Here is a 22,182-nt window from a genome sequence, read left to right as displayed (position 1 = left end):
ACAGATCACAGAACTTAGCCCTGTGACCATACCGAGAACACTTAAAACTCTGATGAACATCAACATACTCTTCGTCTCTGCAAGAAGCCAAATCAATGAACAGCCTTCCATCAGAGAGGAAGGTGTTCAATAATGAAGGACCCACCTTAAACACCCTGTGATAGTGCTCTGCATTGCACCTACCCTCTTTTTAAATAAAAACCGACACTCGAACTTAAATGCTGCCTCATCCAACTGGGTGTTCTGCTCTGTAATGAGAGACATCACTTCATCCTCAGCTAGACACCGGTCAAAATTGTAAACTGTCATTCTTGGTTGCCTCTTTCTTTTTGGATCAGCTCTTATGTTGCTTTTCTTGACCTTTAATGAGTCCAATATAGTTTTGACTGTCTCCTTGTTTTCAGCCACCACATTGTGCTCCTTCTTAGTTTCTTTAATGCTCTGCATTCTCAGGTTTGATCTCTCTGATCAATAAATGACTTTAAACCCTTACCTCTTACTTGTTTTGGTATGTCCCTCTTTCATATTAACAAACATAACCTCTGGTTGTTTCAAAAACAAACTTGCCTCTCACTTGTTCGTGATAACATCTGAATAACATTTCCGCTAGGCTTTAGAAGGCTCAGTAACCGGCAGAGGAACAGTCTCCTTAACCATCACTTTCTTTACCTACACTGGCTTAAAAGCAAACGCCTTGTGTCCTTTTGCCAATGCAAACATAAAAACTTTGAATTCTTTCAACTGTGGGTTTAACTTTGATCTTACACTTCTGGGATTTCCCAGAAAGGCCATCAGCTACTCAAACTGGTCACTACAATAAACCCTCATCAAAGACATGGAGCTACCAGGTTTACCTTTAAATTTCTGAAAACAAGCCACAACATCTTCCTTTACCCGGGTGGAAGGCCCTGCCTGATTTTCTTCATCTCCAGAAGGGGTTGACAAATCATCAGTTCTTACCTCAGCAACCTAATCAGCCCTAACCCGCTTGGACTTGGGTTGTTTTTTAGATTTGCCTTGTTTTGTCCACTTTTTTGTGTAGCGGATGGATGAGGGCTATAGTCCAGTGTTGCGGTAGTTTTTTGATCCAGATGTTGACAAACTGTTGATGAAGGGCGATTTTTGCTAGTCTTCCTGTATATTTCCAGATTTCTACAAAGGCCTGATCTTCTCCTGATGCTTTGTAATTCTTCATCTAACCCAGTGCTTGGTAAACTTCTTTTATTATGGGAGTGTTGATGTTTTCTTGTGGTGTTGTTATTGGAGTATAGGAGTTCTGTCAGTTTTTCTCAATTTAGAAGTTTGTTGAAATATTTAGCTAGGATTTCTGCGTTGTCTTTATTATTATTGGCCAGATTATGGTTTTCATCCTTCATTAGTAGGGTTGGGGATTCGTATTTTTGAAGTTGTTTTTTGGTAGTCTCTCGACTGCATTTTGTTGAATTCTTCTATTGATTTCAGTGTGTCTTTATGGTGTTATCTTTTTATTTTCCCTAGGATTTGGGTGATTTCTTTTCTTTGTAGAGATTTTGGAAAGATGTTTCTGATAATAGGGATTGGTGTAATAGCCACACTTGATCTCTTCTACAATTTCATCGCATATATTGGTCCACAATTGATGCTTTTTATCGGCTATTATTGGGGCTAATTCTTCACTGATTTGTTTAAGGTTGTTGACTAGGTCTTCAAGTTTACCCGTGATTTTTATTTTTTTGATTGCTTTTTGGTAATTTTCAATTGAGAGATTGATGAGTCTGTTAGTTTTCATTTGTTCTCTTTTGGGTAGGCCATTTTCCAATATCATGGTATCTTCTTTCTATGCCTAGTTGAGGCTGAATCTCCAATTAGTAGTTTAACATGATTTCTGGAGATGTTACTTATGGTCTAGTTCAGTAGGTCCCACAACTTTCCTCTTTCTTAACAGTCTTTTGGTGATTTGTTTTTATTATTAGTGGGGGTGTGGGCATTTATTATGGTGTAGATTTTATTAGATGCTTTTAGGGTGAGTGTTGAGATTCTTGGGGGATTGTGACTTGAATTCTTGTACAGAGTTTATTATTTTGAGGCTGACCAAAAAACTTATTCCAAACTGTGAGATACTTTTCACCACTCTCTTAACAAGTGTACCTTTGTAGAGCTTGTATCCTTGAGATTTCATGGTGTCCTGGTTGGTTTTTCTTATTTCCTGCAGACCCGTGATGAAAATTTTGTGTTGGTCCATTAGGTCGGTTATTATTTTTATTTTACCAGTCTGCATGAATGAGTTTATATTGGGTGTGGAAGTGTGATTTATCTTGGTTTGTTTTTGGATTTTGTATTGTTCTTGTTAATGTGTGCAATGTTAGGACATTCCAATGCTTCCAATTGAATGTTATCTTCTGATTAACACAGCCTACCGTATCTGAGAACTATCTTCTCTGAACCTTGGTGTTGCTTGGTTCAGCCAGTTAAGTATTTCTTAAAACACCTTTTATGGTTGACTATCAAAGGATCAGCTGTGATGGGACTAGGTCCAAAGTTACAACTCTAGATGTAATCTAGTGAGGTGATAAGAGTGGTAAAACTTGATGATAGATGAAGTTGTGAAGTTTGTTTAGATTTCAGTTCACTGGAAAAAATGTATCTATTTGTTTTGAAAATATCCAGGCACACCTCATGGAGGCTTGATCTGACTTTTGTTAGTTATTCCTTTGAAGAAAAGTTAAAAAGTCCAATCCCAAACATTAAGCCCTAATAATGATTTACATTAAAATAAACAAAACAATGAAATTATAAACAATTGATGCAGCAGATTAGTAAAAAATTAATAAATTATCAATCTATAGGGATCAAACCTGGCTATTGTCAACCCAGTAGTATCTTCAGTTTACTGAAAATGTTTCCCTCAATCATGTACATAAAAAAGTTTTCAAGATTTTTATTTCTCTTTAAAGCTTAATCATACCTCTCTTTTTACTTTCCTATTTTAACCTTATTCACCACGATTTCTAATGACTTTCCTTCCTTTCCTTCCAGATGACAAATATATATCTGGAGTAAAGAAGTATAGTCTACCTTTTTTCATAGTTTTCCCTTCCTTTACCTATATTCATATCAATAATATAAGGTAGTGCATTAAATTTTTTTCTTCTTTTCCACTAATCAAAATACAACACAGTTTTCTAATACAGATATAAGGTATACAATTACAAAACTTATTGTAAATTATGTATGTAATTATTAATGAATATTTTACTCTGTTCATAAAGAAGAGAGAGAGGAGAGAGAGAGAGAGAGGAGAGAGAGAGAGGAGAGAGAGAGAGAGAGGAGAGAGAGAGAGGAGGGAGAGAGAGAGAAAGAGGAAGGAGAGAGAGAGAGAGAGGAGAGAGAGAGAGGAGAGAGAGAGAGAGGAGAGAGAGAGAGGAGAGAGAGAGAGAGAGAGAGAGAGAGATATGAAAAAAGTAAAAAATGTATTTAGTTTATTACCTTTAAGTTTCTGCAAGTTTTAAATTCATTTCCAATTGATTTAATGATTTCTACAAATCCCACTTCATTTTTCCACTGCATTTGTATGTCGTCAAGGACATTTGACTCTACATTTAAATTTGATGTTAAAAGATCATAGAATGGTTGCTAAAACGTAAAACAATTATTCATTAAAATTATTATAAAGACCTAAATATACATAAAATTATGAGAATCTACAAACTAACCATCCTCTATGTGGCAGCATGCTAAGAGCAAAGAAACTACTACTGTTAACTGATGCAATATATTGGCCTATCATACATTGGAGGACATTGAAGAGAAAGGTGGCTATTTGGGTGATTCTAAAGCAATTAAGAACTTATCTCTAACATACTAATTTTGTTCTTTTTTCTATACAATTTTCATAAACTTGAACATTCACAGATATATTCAAAAAAAATTATTTGATATGGTTAAAAATGAATTATATTATTATGGTTAAATGAATAATATATATATCAAACTATAATATATATGTAAAATAATAGAACTGTAGTAGAAACTAAGTAAACTGCACCAAAAGGTAAAAAATAATAATTTTCAGAAAAACTGCATTTAAAATTCCCCTGTTTTGTATGTTGCTCTATCTTCTAACTTTCTTTTCATTCGCCTTCTCTTTACCCTAGAGTCCTTTGTATAGAATAAAACTGTTTCTTATTTATTCCTTATTCGTTTACAATCAATTTTCTTCAATCCATCTAGATGTTCTACTCAGAAGAAATTCTCATTTTATAAAAGGATTTTATGCAATGATTTATAGCACCTGCAATGATTTATAGCATGATTTTTATAAAGGATTTTAACACCTTTATCAAAAACTATAAAGCCAACACTTAGTCTTACTTTTAAATTGTTTAATCCATTATAGTTTTTAGCAACCGAGTTCATCTCATATTATTGAAAATTTCTTTGGGGATTTCCAGTTTTCTCTTTGTACCATTTTGGCAATATTTTATCATTTGACAAATCCTTAAATACAGGTTTTTGGTAGCTACTAGTTTAAACAGTAACTATTGCATAATAGAGAGAGCCAGTGAAACCATTTGAGTGGGAAATCTAAATGTACCTCTTTCTTTAAAATTTAGATTCAGTCTCCAAACTCTCTAAAATTATAACCAACTTGTGTTTTCAAAAATTTTCAAATTTTTCAAAATTTCAGAAATATTGGATATATATGAGATTTCAGAAAATATAGGTTAATTTTAGTGACTTAAAAGAAGTATATATTTTTAGAAAGATAAAATAATGCATTATTTTATAAACCATCCTGACTCCTGTAAGGGAAGACACTCAACCTCGATCACCAAGCTGCACCCTCTATTCCTAGCTCTGATGGGTTTTACCGGAGGTCATCAGTCTAAATTTGATAACACAACACAGTCATCAGTCTGGCTTCTGTCAGGATGCCACCGATGCAATAAATGATATTTTCATTTTTGATATTAAGTCCTATTGACTTTTTTTTTAGCAGTCCAGTTAAATAGATAATTTGTGCTGTAGGGGTATTTTTAATACAAGTAACAGTCCTGTATCAAATGTAATGATAAATGAGATATATTAATATTTTTTCTCTGATTATAATAATTTATCACAAATGGCCTATTAAAAGACTAGATACTGTAGTTAGAACCACATTCAACAGTTAACAACTGTTGTACAGGTCCTAGGGTTCTATGCAGGTACTTCCATGATGCTGAATTCCTCGACCAACTCTCCAGTGGTACAGCACATGTACTTTCAGGATGTGGATTTAATATATATTCTTAGATAAACATTAATTTTAGGTTGAATTATTATCTTAGAAGCTTAAAACAGGTGCAAGTCCTCAGCAACTTGTTTTATGGAGTATTTATTTCAATACCTTGGTACATCCAGGAGTCCTGTATGGCATTAATCAGTTAATACTTGTACATTAATGAACTAAATTGAAAGTGGGTAGTCAGGAGAAAACCAGAATGGACTAATTATACTTAGTCATACATTATGTTCATAAATAGCAACTTCACACACTTGCTCATGCAGCTAGACTAGCATACTCATATATGGCAAAATTATAATGTATTATGAGTTATCGCTATAAAATTCTGTCAGTGACTGTATATCATGATTAGAAAAATGTACCAGTGACTGTTATTATTTGTACACATTTCATAAAATGAATGAAAAATTACAATTTTTGTAATTTCATTTCATGTATTCAATGACAAAATGAATCTTACGGAATATTTTATAGTTATAAAATATTTTCATAAAATAAAAATTATAAAAATATTAAAAGTTATACATAAAAGTAAATCTGATACTTTGATTAAAAAAATATTTCAATTTTTTTTCAATGATGTGAAAAAATAATTTCTTATTTGTAAAATCTAACAGACATAAAATTATGTAAATTATATTAAATTTGTACAAACAGTTAATTTAAATCCTATATACATATTTTTTTTCATATATATATATATATATATATATATATATATATATATATATATGAAACTAATATTAAATAAATAAATTTTAAACAATGTCATAAAAATAAACAAACCGATAATTCTGGAATCAAAAAGGCATCTTCTTTTGGAACTTTTTTTACACTTCCTGTTCCTACTGCTTTACTAACAGCCTAAGAAAACAGAAACCTGTTTTAGAAATCTCAATAAAGTATTTAAGTAAGACAAAAAATATGATTCTTGTATAGCATGAAAAAATTACAAAATTATAGTTTACTCACTTTCAAGTTACAATAAAACTGCTCTTCCAAAAGAAGTATATAGTCATTATTAATATATTTGACCTATGTTGTATTTTTTTTATTTGTATGTTGTGGTTAGTACTTATGAGCATATTTCTATGGAGCGATTTGTGAAAGTTTATAATTTAGTTGCGTTAAGTGCCTGTATGTCACTTAGCTAGTCTGGATGTTCTTTCATCTACAAATATAAATAACTCATAAAAACACTACACACAAAAGAACCAACTTTCTCACATTAACTCATAGAAGTAAATAGGAAAATAGTTTATAACAGCAAATTTTACAAATATCTCTTAAAAAATCAAGATTTCAACAAAATTGTCTAGTATAAAATTTATAAATATAATGACAAAAATAAGGTATTGAATGAAACAATGCAACACAGATAAAATATACAGTATTAACCAACTAACTATATTCTAACCTGTAGAAGTTAAGGGTTATTAACAATGCCATAAAAAAAAAGACCTTTGATAGGTCCTTTAAATGAACAATTGCCAAGAAAATTAAAAATAAACTGCAAATTATAAATAACGAAAATGTTAATAAACATAAATATTTAGATTTTTCAAAAAAATTGCGTTAAAAATATCACTAAAAAGTGATCTGAACATAGAAAAAAAATGGTGGGACTACAAGTAGACTAAATTTTATTAAATAAACTATCTAATTTCTTTGTAAAGTTACCAATATTCCTGAATTTTATTACACTAGAAATGGACTAAAAGAAATTTTATACATCCTTTCTTTTAAAATTCTTTGAAAAAAGGGATAAAAAAAAATTAACAAGAATATGGTCTTCAGAGAACCCACATGTGTGATAAAAGACTGGAACTTGCCCTGGAGAAGACTAAAGTATTGGTCATGGCTGGAAGGCAGAGATTAGGGCTTATCGCCTTTCAACTATAAGATGTCTGTGCTTTCCAGTACTTTAGTGAAGTATTTTAGGGTACGGCTGGGTGGAAGGCATTCCTTTAGGAGATATATGATCAAAACTGCAGTTAAAGCACAGAAGACGATGGCCATACTGAGCAGACTTCTCAGCAACGTGAACGGGCCAAGAGCCTTGAAAAGGTGCGTGCACTCCAGTATTGTGAATTCGTTCCTGTTATATGGGGCACCTGCCTGTGCATACAATACAGCATAACAGAGTGATAGAAGGATGTCTCTGCAATGGCGTTAGTTATCTCCAGTATGCCGCTGATAGACTTGCTGGCATCACTCAGGGATGACTGATACCAAAGGGAGGTTAGGGTGTCATCTTACGATACTCTCCTAGGCAGGTGGCATTCCAAATGGGATGATTCTGACAAGGGAAGATGGACATACAGGCTAATTAAATATGTCGTGCCGTGGGTTATTAGGGGATTTGGAGAGGAAGACTATTTCCTTACTCAGTTCCTGTTGGAACTGAGTAAGGCTGCTTACTGAGCATGGCTGCTTCAGGTCATATCTATACAGCAGGAGTGCTGCGAATATGACTTTTGTGCCTGTATTAAGGCTCCCTTAATGTCGAGTAAGTGATTTTCAAGTGCGACAGTGTGAGAGGTGGACAAATCCAAGGGTACTGTAACTGGCTCATTAGGCACAAACAACATAATCGGTGACTTGCTTGTTAGCGCTGAGAAGTGGAATGCAGTCTCTCAGATGGTGAGGGATATTATTTTGGGGAAGGGGACTGCGAAATAAGGTGGGAGCCAGCTTGCAGGATAGGGGTCATCCTCTGCATCAGTTAGATTTTTGTAAAGACCAGGCTGAGTTAGGTCCACATACGGATGTACGTGCTTCGTCGTTACATGAAGGACTCCACTGAGGCTCTTGCCGTCCCCTTCTGACAGGCAATTCTGTGATTCCCATCGGGAACTGTGTTGTACTTATAGCTGGTCCAGTCTTTGTGTGTCCTTGTGAGGTTTTAGTCCCACAACCTGACACTACCATGTGTGCAAGCAAATAGTGTCTATTAGAGATTTCCCCTACTCCGATGTAAAAAAAATATATCATTTAAAAAAAAAAAAAAAAAAAAAAAAAAAAAAAAAAAAAAATATATATATATATATATGAACTATACGTGGAACAAATCTTCAATTTAAAAAATATATTAAGACTTAGAGCATTGAGAGGTATTAACACCGTAGTAACATTTTTAGATTTCAAAAAGGCATACGATTCGATAGACAGTCAATGATGGAAACGCTCAAGGAATTCAGAGTAGACAGGAAGACGCAAACATTAATAGGACAAACGCAGTCCAAATACGCAGTTGACAAATACGCAGTCCAAAATAAAATTTATGGAAGAAATATCAGAGCCCTTTTAAGTTAAAACGGGATTGAGGCAGGAAGATGGGCTGTCGCGTCAATATTATTTAATCTAATCCTCGAGAAAATAATAAGGGCATGGCGGAAGAAGAAAGAGGAAAACGGATTAAAAGAAATACGACTAGGAGCTGGTAAAAACCAAATGAAAGTGGATTGTTTGGCCTTTGCAGATGGTATAGCAATAATTACAAAAAATGTTTAAGAGGCTAGAGAATCGATAGTTTTTTTTTTTTTTTTGGTTGTTTGTGGGCGAAAAACGCTTGGGTGTTATCATCACCCGGTAGTTATTATTAAAAGGGTAATATAACTCCTAAATAATAAGCTATACAAGGTGTAAATGTAATATTAATCATATAATAAAAATTTACTAAAACAAGCCAAGAAGGCAAAATAAAATCAAAAACTAATATCACAGACAAAGTTGATAAAACATTAAAGATAAAATAGTAGAATAAAGAAAGTATAAAAACTTACTTAAGTTTGGGTTGTGCAAAAATCCCCACCCCAGATAGTAAAATTAAACTAAAAAATCAAATCGAAAATAAAGGTTAAATTTATTAAAAAACTCTCCTTATAGAAAAACATATATAAGTATATTAAATCCTTTGCAGTAACCCAGTACTATGCAAAAAGAGAAACATTCGCTCCAAAACCCTGCCATCATTGCCCAAGACATCACGAATGCTGCTGGGTATATTAAACTGACGACGCAATGCCGCATAACATACGCAGTCCACGAGAATGTGGTGCATAGTCATGCGGCAGTTGCATCGTGTGCACAGGGGTGGGTCTCCACCTGACATTAGATATTCGTGTGTGATCCTCGTATGCCCCAACTGTAACCGGCAGAGGACCACTTCTTCACGAGGAGAGTTCCTGCAAGAGGAGCCCCACGGCAACACTGAGTCTTTAATCCGTCAAAGTTTACTATCGACGGCAGCCATCCAGCCACTTTGCCACCTTGCTCACAAAGCAAGGTGGCAAATTTTATGTGTTATGGTTGGCATTTTATGATAAAATCAGCGATTTTATCATAAATGCCAACGACAACAGGATGTCCGGAATAAAGGTTTTCCAACGCCTGGAGATCACTGTACGAGTCACTGCAAATAAGAATGTTCCTATATTTAGGGCCAACTGTTGCTGTGGATACTTAGAGCCCTATCCACAGCGAGTAGTTCCACCACACTTGTAACACCGGGTAGGCCAAACATATTAGTCTGTTCATTGAAAACAAAAGCACAACCAACGTTACGTCATGCTTCGACCCATCAGTGTATACCACCACGTCTGGGTTCGACTTGGTGAGGAGAAACTGGAACACCTGCTGGTAAACAATAGGTGGCGTTGATTGTTTATCATACGTTGTTAAGATCAAACGTAAAATTTACATGGGTTATTCTCCATGGGGGATTTGAGCACGGACATGATGGAAAGAACGAGGGAGTGCCAACATTCATATGCTGCAGCAGACGTCGTGTACGGACACCCACAGGCGCAGTACAACATGGACGGTCCTCATACTTCCTCAAATTAGGATTCTTAAGAACTGGGTCAAAAGCTGGGTGATTCGGCTGTCCGCTGAGACGGGCAAAATAAGATAACAAAAGCTGGTCTCGTCTATCCTAAATGGCTCACCACTGTCTACAAGTAAGCTTGCGATAGGGCTTGATCTAAACGCACCCATGGCAAGCCGAAGAAAAGAATGATGCACACCGTCCAGCATCTTAAGTACGGTTTGATGAGCTGAGGAATAGGCGACACAACCATAATCCAAACGGGAACAAATAAGGGAGTAGTAAAAACGTAACATACACGACTGATCGGCCCCCCAGTTGGTGTTACTTAGGACCCACATCATATCCAAAAGTTTGGAACACTTTGTCCTCAAATCCCTCATATGTGTGACCCAAGTAAGACGGCTATCAAAAAGCAAACCCAGAAACATGACGTAAGTAGAGACAGCAATAAGCTTCCTGTTCAGAAAAACCCGCGGATTAGAAGGGTTCCGTAGCCGAGAAAAGACTACACATTTCGTCTTGTCGGGTGAAAATGTGAAACCAGTAGTCCCTGACCAAGCCTCAAGGCGAAAAAAAAAGATAGAGTTACTAGAGGAAATAGCCATATGGACAAGACTACAGATATCTTACGAGAAGACGGAATACATGGAATACCGACATCACAAAGAGAAAGAAATAAAAACAAAGGGAGGGAATATCAGGAGAGTCGATCGTTTCAAAAATCTTGGAGAAATTATTCAAGCTAATGGACTCGATGAGGCAGCTAACACAGAAAGGACCAGGAAATTAGAAAGAGCATACGGGATAACAAAGAATATCTACAAAAAAAAAGTATATCATAAGGATAAAAAATAAGACACTACACTATCGTGCTCAAACCAGATGCACTCTACGCATCAGAATGTTTGATACGCAGGAAGAAGAATGAACTGAAGGAAATGGAAATACGTGAAAGAAGAATCTTGAGGAAATTATTGGGACCAAGAAAACTAGAAGACGGATCTTACAGACTAAGAAGTAACGAAGAATTTTATAAAGGGAACAACGAACCGCTGACGTCGACGATGAGAAAACGAAGGGTCAAGTTCTACGGTCATATACTCAGGATGTCGGATGATAGGTTAACGAAGCTTGTCTTAAGTTTTTTAACAAATATGAAAGCGACTACGGATTGGGTCATCGAAGTTAAGAAGGGCCTCAGCGAACTACAACTGAATGAAGGCGATGAGTGTAACAGAACTGAGTTTAGAGATAAAATTAATAAACACATTTTCGGGAAATTTACAGATAAGACTATAACTGGGAGGCAGTGGACTGATGAACAAAAACAAGTTAAACGAGACGAAATGAAATTGTACTGGGAAAACAGACGAAAGTCATCTGTTGTGCAAAAAGTTCAACGCGGTCCAAAAAGACCATAACAAAAAAAAAAGAACTATGAAGTATGTTATGTTTACATAAACAAAACTGGGTGCCAAATAAATAAAGCCACATTTAAGGCCATGTATGGTGAAGCTAATAGAACTAATATGGTGTAAAATAGTTTCTCTGAATTTCTTAATTTATTTATTTATTTCTTGAACCCCCAAAAAAATATGTGTTTACACCAGATTACAAAAGAAAAAAAAAATTATATATATTTATTATTTTTTTTATATATATTTTTATACAAATATACAAAAAAGTTTTTGTTTATATATATATTATAACTAAACAGTAAAAGTAAAAATATTTGCACAGAATTGAATTGTATGGACTTTAGACTTTTTAATGTTATCTTGTTATTAAAGCAATATCAGTTCATTATAATGTTTTTTTGTAAATTAAACTGTATTCTGGTTTTTATGATTTAATTGTCTTTTAAATAAATCTTGTCCTTTTTATTTGAATTACTATTTTATATGTTATGTACACATATTGTCATTATTATTATTACTATTCTTGTTTTATATATATATATATATATATATATATATATATATATATATATATTTATATATATATATACACATATTGCACTAGGCAATATTATTTTGACGTGTCCTTATAGTAATTATGAATATCACAGTTTTGTTTCAAAGCAATATCAGTATCTACTAGATTGTAGGCAAATTTGTCAATTTAAATATCAGAGATTGGTAGTAACTTAGACTTAAAAAAAAGTTCATAATTTTAACATCATGTTCATTGGTATGAACCACAAGCTTCATACGTAAGTCCACTAGCTATGTCTATGTATTTCTGCACTTGACCTAAACAAGATTTGCTTATAACATTTGGAACATACTATACAATTTAACAGTATACTATACAGATCAAAATATTACTATAATAATATTTTATTATACAACTAAAATAAATACCTTTGTTATATCTTTTAATGTGAAAACAGGCTTTTCAACTGCAAATATATATTTTGACTTTGGGAAATTCTGAATTACCATGTGTAACAACCTAAATAATAAGAAATTATAGTAAATAAATTTTAATAACTAATTAAATCTGTTTTTTTATTAAATTCATGAATCTTACTTATTATTTAGTATATTTTACTGGATAAAATCTAAATTTTTTATTGAAAGGAATAATAACAAGAAAATTACACAGTAAAACTAATAAACTAATAAAAACGGATAGTAACAGAAACCCTAACAGAAACAGTGAAATACGTTTATTTTTATAAAAATGATTAATGATTTATTTAATTACAGAAAAATAGTAGATACTACAAATATATACTGTATACACATTATCTGTCCATTGTACTTATAAAATGTGGTAAGTGTGGCATATACACATATTTTGTAAATGTCAACACAAATTGAAATTTATGTATGAAATGTATAAAGTTAAAATAAAATGCATATGTAGTAATTTCCAGATAAAATTATAATTATGTAAACAGTGTATAATACAATATTTATTATGAAAAATTGTTTTTTTCTTGATGTCTTAGAAAGATGTAAATCAATAACATTTTTATTAAACTGCTGGTATTTCAAGAACAATTTACTTCAATAACTGAAATACAGCTTATTCCTAGATTAATTGATAAACAACTGAAAAAAAATTTTTATACTTTACGTCAAAGAAAATGATTTTAAATTAATAATTCACAAGGAGAGGATGTAACAAATTATACTGAAATACAATATTTAGCAGATATAATAATAGTGTACACAAAAAGTAGTAGTACTAATATAGTAAACACAATTACAAAGTCTAAAACTGTAGGGTATTGTTTTATACTACTCTGACTTTATCAGAATAAAAGCAAATGTAACAGAATGCAATCAGATTTTTACATTCTTTTTTATCATATAATAATTCTACTATTGTTTTCAGTTACTTGAAATCTATTTAAATTAATGTATCCTAACATCTACATATATGTATTATCAATTACTGTATCATATTTAAACCAATTTGTACATAATAGTGGTTAAGTGTATCCCCTGGTGTCTCTGTTTTTTCATATGATATGAAATCTGTTTGAATCATATGATATGATTTTCTATTTTCTGTAACTGTTATATTTAATAATATTTATATTAATATTTAAGAAACATATTGTGTAAATGCAAACATGATGTTTTAATAACTAATAAAAACACTGCAGACTGTAAGAAGGATGCTAACTGTAACCTTTTGAGTAATGTTGTCATGGATTTTGTGTTGGCATTTTTACAGTTTCAGATTAAATTAAAAACAAAGAAAAAAGTTTGTTGCAAAGGACTAAAACATTCATCAGAAAACAATCAAACCTGAATGAAACAATTAAAAAACCTAATGAGGTTTATGTAACATAGGGGAAAAGGACTTTTAACTGGTATTCTTTCATCAGAAGAAAGCTAAACTGCTTATAAAAATGCTTAGTAATGAATATAAAAATCTGATGTGGACACCAAATGACTTCCTTGTAAACCTATTAAATTATACACACATATTTTTTTAAAATGAAAAGTACATAAAACTTTATTTCATTAATAACTTCTGATATTTTTTCATATTTTTTATTGTTATTATTGAATTATTTATCGTAAAAGTTTTTACAGTCAAGAAGTTAATAATTATTATTAAATTAATATATTTAAATTAAAAAAAAAAAGTGATGAAGTCTGATTCGAACCGATGTGCCTTCCCCTTGTAAGATCCAAATATTTCATTAATTAAAATTTTATTTCGGTATAACTCTTGAACCAATGAAAATAAGTAATGATATATTGTTGAGAAGCTCTCAATGAGGGCTTATTACTGCGCTTTAGAAAAAGTCCATAATCCAAATTTTTTTTGGATTTTGGGCTTTTTTTTGACACTTTTGGTTCAGTCGATTGTAATCAAAAAGGAAGGAGGCACAACTAGATATTACAACAGTCCTAAATCCAAAATTTCAAAATCCTATGGCTAATTGTTTTTGATTTATGTGAGATATATACGTACATACAGATGTCATGCTGAAACTAGTCAAAATGGATTCAAGGATGGTCAAAATGGTTATTTCCATTGAAATCTGAAAATTTAAATTTTTGTGTGATCACAATACTTCCTTTACTTCATACTAGGAAATTTTATAGCCAGTTCAGGGTGGTTGGGTAAATGGAAAACTAAATATGGAGTTTTGTAACAGAGTTGTAGCAAAACTTTTCAAAACCAATATCATAGAAATTACAAATCATTATAAAAGAGAGCAGCGCCTTTTCAATCCACATGATAAGAATCTAAATTTTATAATTCTATCCAAGAATTTCTTGCAGCAAAAAGTGAAATTTCTGTTCCAGTCATATAATTTAAAGACAAACTAATTTTACCATGCAGAATTCTTTAGGACATTTTACTTTGCATTGCTTTAAGTCAGTAAGTCCAAAAATCCTCGAGCATTAAAAACTATTGTAATGAATTAATTACAGGATTTTACATAAATTAAGGAAAAATTAATGTCATCTAAGCTATTTAAAACAAAGTTCTACCAAGAGGTTTGTATCTAATGCTGAAAGGTTTTGGCTGCTAAAAAATTACAACGGCTGTTTTTCTTTTCAACCTCTGCTCGTGCATCTAAGTAAACAGGAGACAGATAGATGGGAGCCATGTCTGCATGTTGTGCAATTGCACCGACCCCTAACACAACCTCTGCCATTGCCAGTACCATTGCATCAGTCTGAGCCGAGCTACGGGCAATTGAACATGGCTGCTACAATCAATGCTCCTGCCAAGTGTGAGTTGTGAAGTGCTATATGTTTCCTGCAAGCAGAAGGATGTAGCACTGCTGAAAACCATTGCAGAATGATCCTAGTGTATGGTGAGAACTTTATGAGTGATGGAAGTGAACAGGAATGGTGTAGGAAATTTAAAGCAGAGTGAATGGACGTCCATGACGAAGGTGGAGAAGGACACAAGTCTGTCGCTACTGTATGCCTGGTTGAGCGTTTGATGATTTTTTCTGCGACAAACAGAGGTTTACGACAAATGAACTTTCTGCAGAAATTCCAGAAATTTCAGGTATTCTCTGTACACAATTGTGACTAAAGACCTAGGATACCGGAAACTGTATGCATGTTGGGTCTCAAAAATGTTGAGGGACAGTCACAAAACACAGTGAATGGCATCAGCCTTTCTGTTTCTCATGTGTTACGATAATGAGGGGGAAGAATTTTTAAAGTCTATCATTACTGGTGATAAGACTTGGATCTACTATGACAATCCAGAAACCAAAGAACAGCCTAAACAATGGATGCACACTTCTTTTCCAAACTGAAAAAGTTCAAACAGATACTGAGCAACAGGAAAACAATGGCTACAGTTTTCTGGGACCATTTTTAATCTATAGTTGTAATGCAAGGATTTTGTATGTTTTTTTAATTACTATAATATTATAACTTCTTCACAGGTTTGTTTAAAAAAATCTAATTTATAGCCATCTTCACAAGAGCTTTTAGTAGCATGATCTTTGGACGAACACAACTGCAGATATCATAAAGAGTAAACATTATTCTTGCAACACTCAATATCACAAGCAGGAAAATAATCCAGATCTAAGTTATGATCATCATTGTTGCTCACAACATCTACAACCATTAAATGTACGTCAAAATTGCTAATTTTAAGCCTCATATTATTTTGTGTAATCAAATTAGCTAAGGACACATAAATTTCATTGTATGTGTTAGAACTCATCATGCATGAGAGTTAATTACTGTGGCTAATTGTCAAACTTACAATGTCTTTTCAGAAAGTCCAGCAGTAATCAAAAATGTTCTATGTAAAAAAAAAAAAAACAATTTTAAAACATAAACTGTCACAACAATAGTACTGCTGCAAGCACAACAACAAAGGTAGGTTATGTTAGTTTACTTCCTATTCCACACCTGGCAACCAATCTCTTTTCCATTAGGCACCTATTAGTATTTCCAATCAATGCAAAAAATAATAAAAAAGTACATCTCTTGGTATAATAAGCATACAAATTGGATAAAATTATTGGGTAACATGTAATTTAATGAGCCTGAATAGTAATCATGGCTTAAAAATTTGTTTTATTGAGTATAATGAATAACAATGTTATGAATTATCATACGTCACTATGCCCCTTGTACTATAAAAAAATTAACTTAAAATATTAAGACATAGTGGCAAAAGTAAAGATACATCAATAAGTTTATGTTAGTTACAACCAAGCTCAAATATGCAATACCTTCAACATGGTAAGAGATACAGATATACCGGTATGTTTCTTATGTCAAGCTTTTCAAGATGAATAAACAGACAGTCTTAACTAGAAATTGGCAATTTTGCTGTTATAGTATTGTCTATTTTACGACGACATGTCTCTTTAAATGCATGTTTAATAAAACATTTTTCTTAGATACAAAATATTGTCTACTCACATATTTAGAATTTGTCAACATCTCAAAGCAAAAGTTTATCTTTTAGCCACTATTTAGATTACTTAAAGAATTTTTATAGCAAGAATATTTTTATATTTTAATACGTTAATTGTTTTATTTTTTATGTTAAATAAAAACACTAGATAAATGATAACTAGAGATACCTTTAAGATTTAGGGTTTTTCAATAAGTTATTTAATTATCAAATGTCATTTTTCAATAAATTGTATATGTTACTTCTTCTGTAGTAATCAATATAATGAAGTAAGGTTTTACCTCGGAATGAAATTTTCTACTTCATAAAAGTGATTTTAGCTATTTCTATAAAAAATAGGACAAAATCTTTCTTATCTAGGAATTTATGACAAACTAATTTTATCCTGATAGGGAGGTTATGCTATAATCAAACAGCTCAGTTGGAAAATGACAAATGATAGTGGGTTTCAGTTATATATATATATATTTTAATAATCCAATAAAAAATGTTGTTTTATGATAAAACATTATTTTTGTATTATTGTTTAGAAATTAATATTAGGTAACAAAGGTGCTCAATATTACATCCAAAGCCAAATAAAAACTAAGCAGATTTTATTTTGATTACTTTTAAAAATAAATATTAAAATGAAATTTGATTTTAATACCTGCACTGAATTACAGAAATTATATTCTTATTAATAAAAATGTTATTTTTATTTATTATTCTAGAAACAGACTGATGTTCAATTAAAGTTTTTTGGTGTTAGATGAATTTTGAAAATTGCCAAGCCTGATGACTTTAATCAAACTCTGAACCTTCTAATGAAAGACATAGTTTCTAAAACTCCAATGTAAATTAATAAGTACTCTGTCCTGTAATTAATCAGTAATTTAATTACCAATTACGTTTTTATGAAACATAAGGACAAATTATAATACCTATAAATAATAGTATAAGAGTTGGATTTTGGAATAATTAGGTTACTATTAAATGTGTTAATCAGTAAATATTACATATAAGGAAAGATTAATGAATCGTACATTGATAAATCATCAATATTTATTAAAGGCACCAGATTTGTTCCCTTTCCAAATATTGGTAATTCTTCATTTAACCATCCAAGTTTAAATAAATAATGTAAAGCATTTTGCTCATACCCGTAAACACCTCCAACACCAATCACTGCCACTCTGAGTTTATTTTTGAACTGAAAATACATCAAAACAGAATTAGATGCAAACACTTTACAATATTTTTAAAAATAAGACATTTTTTTTATAGTCTTTCATCAGTCATAATTGTACAAGCAGGCTGAGAACAAAACTTGTCAAATTACTGTTGATTCACTGGCTTTGCAGGTTGAATTTAATATACTATTGAATGTGATATTATGTAGAGAAATGGTTCCTGTAAATAAATAAAAACTCAGATAAAAAATTATTGAACAAAATCAGTATCCATCTCTATCAAACCAGGCAACAATATTATTTTTGTCTAACAGAACAAAACACCTTGGCTCTATCATATTTACACTGCCATTTGTAATATACAGTAAAACTTCCCAATATTGGACAAGGCTCAGGAACAACAATCTGTCTATTATTTAGAGGCATCTGCTATTCAGAAAAATGTGAATATAGTAATATGTTCAGTTATGGTATAGGAAAAAAATAGTTTTAATAGAACAATATTGTGAATTTATTTCATGTAAATTAAAATTTAAAAAAAAACAAATTAGTCGCTAATCAATACGACTTTGTGAATTCAAGTTTTTTTTATTGTTTTTCTGAAAATAAAACACTGTCCTCTTAGTTCATATTTAAATAAAATAAAGAAAATACTGTAATACTGTAATTGACTATAGTAGAGAATTTCCTTTTACTCAGACACCAAATTCTCATCTACAGCACAGTCATCACAAACATTTTTATATGAAACATTATGCCTAATTCAAAATTTATCAAACCAACTCCCTGATGCTTTAAACTCGTTGTAATTGTGTTCTTTAGCAATTTCTAGGGCTTTCTCACATATTAAAGTTCTAGAGACTGGAATGATGTTAGCACGAGCCCTACAAAACCACTCATAAGTCAATTGTCAACCGCTACGCCTGGCATTTTAGGAATTGCACGTTTGCTTAACCGATTGTCATTTTCAGTCCACGACTTTAGGATATTAAGTTTGCTTTTTAAGATATCTCTTTCTGGGTTTTCCTGACATCAAAAGATTTTGCCATATCATGCACACTGAATTTTTCTTTTTTGTAGATATTTATAAGTGCTACTTTTTATTTTAATATCGACTGATTACGATTTTGAGATATTTTAATTTGAGGTAACGATGGTTGTAATGATTTTATAAAATACACAAAAATGAACTTACAGTACATGTACGTATAGAAAATGTACTACAATAAAAAAATACAGTACACTATACCATAACAAAAATATTACATTTGTTCAATGTACAGTATATACTTGCACAGCAACTGATAACGATCACACTGCATGATGAATTATTGATTGAAATTATAACATGAACGTCTAGGCAGAAAGTGATGCAATTCTCAATAGATAAATAAATTAGACACACTGAGTATAAAATAAAACAAGGAAAATTACAATTTTTATTCCTGCTGTCTGTTTTTCACAACTGATTGAACAGTTTTTATAGGTAAATCCATTATCTGCATTCATTATTTAGAAGGTGCGTTTTATTGAGAAGTATTTTATCCGTTAATACCACTATATAACTGCCAGGGAATCTAAAATTGTCCATTATTAAGAGGAGTCGATTATTGGGAAGTGTTTGTTAAGGGAAGTTTCACTGTGTTATAAACTCATTTATGGTTTTTTCTTTAAAGGACCTATGGAGAAAGAGCTCTTAAAACTTCTTATGACAGTATATCTTTACTTTTCTATGAAATTAAACATAATTTAAAGAAATCTGAACACTGCATTTGTTCATTATGTAATAATAAAGCTTTTGTGACGCTAGAAAGCCTGGAAAGACAAGGATTTGATCTCTATAATACCATTAAGTTTGTTACTCGTTCTGAAAATAGAACATGATTTATAAAAATATGTTTTTGAATATTGCACAATCTGTATATTTGTTAATTATGGGGCTAGGGAATGCAGGATATCTTGCAATTATAAAGAAGAAGGGATTGCAAGTGGAATGTGTTTGAGATGTGTGGTTTGAATAGCAAAATGTTTAATTTTTTTGTATTAAGGTATATGATAGAGCCTGTGAGAAAGGAGATCTCCCTTTTGAACATTACTCTTCTTCTTCTTCTTCTTCTTCTTGATTACACTACCTCCACCTGTAGTTTGGTGAACCACAGCCACTCCGAATAATTCGATCAATGAATAATTGAAGCATCTTCTTAAAGCTGACTCCCAAAATTCCAATACCTTTTCTACCGTCTATTTTACCACATAAGATAATTTGAAAAGCAGAGTATTTCTCAACATTTCTGCTTATGCACCCATAATACTCAAGCTTCCTTTGACAAATGATATTGAGCAGCTCTATCTTCATAGATATCCTCTGCAACACCTGAATGTTAGCAACATGATCCCAGTAAGAAATTTTCAGTGTGTGTGAGTATATATACATCTCCAGAGGTTCTATTCGCATCTCCAGCGTGCAAGGGAGGATCCAGATCTGTGTAGAAGCATTGACCATATATAGCAACGTACTAAACACAAACATAATTTTAAAGTCAAATCTTTGTGGGTCATTAAGTTTTCTCATAATCAAAAAATCATTCTGGTTCTTTCAATTCTTGAACTTTATTTTGTTGGACTGATTTGTTTCCTCTTACAGCCATGAACTTTACAAGTATCATATTTTTCTCTGAGCTATAATGTGATTTGCAAAATAATGCTTTCAATATGACAAAAAGTTAATTTTTTTATATAAATGGGAACTGAGAGTGAGGGCCTAGACAGATTGAGGAGCTAGAGAGATTGATTATCTTAACACTATTAATTTTGCTTATCACTGAATGTAGAAAGTATTTTTTTTAAATGGTTTAAATGTTGCATATTTCAATTTTATTAAATTGAGGGCTACTAGGGGAACTAGACAAACATTGAGCAAGAACACTAGAACCTCTTAAATGTTAAGTTTCATGCTTGTTTCTGAATGAAAATTAATAGTTTGAATATTACAATATTTCAATTTTTGTTGCTTGAAGGAGGACCAAGGTGTTCTACAGCACCCAGAGATAAAAAAGAGTTCAAATTCTACGAAACACAATTTTTTGTCCATTGTCCTAAACAGGGTTTTTTTTATCAACAAGATTCTAAATTTGTAATTTTACTTTTTATTAATTGAGAGGGAAACAATGGTCCTGGACAGCACGAGACATTAATCTCCTTTAAGTTTCTTATTGTCTCTGCAATTCTTCTTCTTTTAAGTGCCCTCTCCTAAGTGAAGGTTGTCAGTTCATATAGCCAGATCTGAATGTGATGCTTTTTTTCCTGGTTAGCCTCTGGAAATCAGGTATTACTTCGAAACATGAATGAGGATAATATGTATGAGTCTAAGTAAAGTGTAGTCTAGTACAGTCTCAGATTAACCATTTCTGAGAAGTGTGGTTAATTGAAACCCAACACCAAAGAACACCGATAATCCACAATCTAGTATTTAAATTTGTATAAAAGTAACTGCATTTACTAGGATTTGAATGTTGTAACTCTGGACTTCAAAATCAGCTAATTTGCGAAGACGTGATGCTGCAGCATGGAAAGTTTCCTTTGATGTGCAGTTGTACTATCTTATATTCTTCAGCCACGAATTCTTCTATCTCCCAACAGGTAAGATAAAAGCACCTTGTATTTTCCCTTCAATTATGAGTTGTAACAACTGAAACCTCTTGTCTCTCATAATGTACTATTGATATTGGGTCTTTCTTTCCTTTATAGTAAGCAGCAGTTCTTTTTGCTTCTTCATCCATTGAAGAACTTCGTCACTTGAAATTTTCACCACCCAAGGTATGTGGAAGAGACAGCAATGCATAATGTTTCAAAAGCATCAATTCTCTTCTCCACACTTTGATAAAGGGTCCAGTTTTTGCATCCATAGAGAAAAATGGAGAACACATAACAAGTAATTTAGATTCTCTCAGCTGCAGATTAAGATCCGATCTTAAAAAGAATTGCTTTATCCCAATAAATTATTTGTTTATCTGGGTGTGTATAATTCACAGAAATAT

The 22,182-nt window shown here is 32.0% G+C and overlaps 1 protein-coding gene across 1 annotated transcript in view; it reads right to left on the bottom strand.

Moving 5' to 3' along the window:
* The window catches only part of LOC142325739 (adenylate kinase 7-like), an 85,455-nt gene that overhangs the window by 48,554 nt on the left and 14,719 nt on the right, over window positions 1–22,182 (bottom strand). The window contains exons 7-10 of the mRNA XM_075367773.1: window positions 17,999–18,165; window positions 12,461–12,551; window positions 6,053–6,130; window positions 3,466–3,612 (exon numbers count right to left, since the gene is read on the bottom strand). Coding sequence (XP_075223888.1) covers window positions 3,466–3,612; window positions 6,053–6,130; window positions 12,461–12,551; window positions 17,999–18,165 — 483 coding nt within the window. The remainder of the gene's footprint in view (window positions 1–3,465; window positions 3,613–6,052; window positions 6,131–12,460; window positions 12,552–17,998; window positions 18,166–22,182) is intronic.

The sequence above is a fragment of the Lycorma delicatula genome, chromosome 5 (genome assembly GCF_047948215.1).
Source record: "Lycorma delicatula isolate Av1 chromosome 5, ASM4794821v1, whole genome shotgun sequence".
NCBI lineage: Eukaryota > Metazoa > Arthropoda > Insecta > Hemiptera > Fulgoridae > Lycorma > Lycorma delicatula.
The sequence above is the reverse complement of the archived record's forward strand: the minus strand, read 5'-3'. Positions and strand labels throughout refer to the sequence as shown.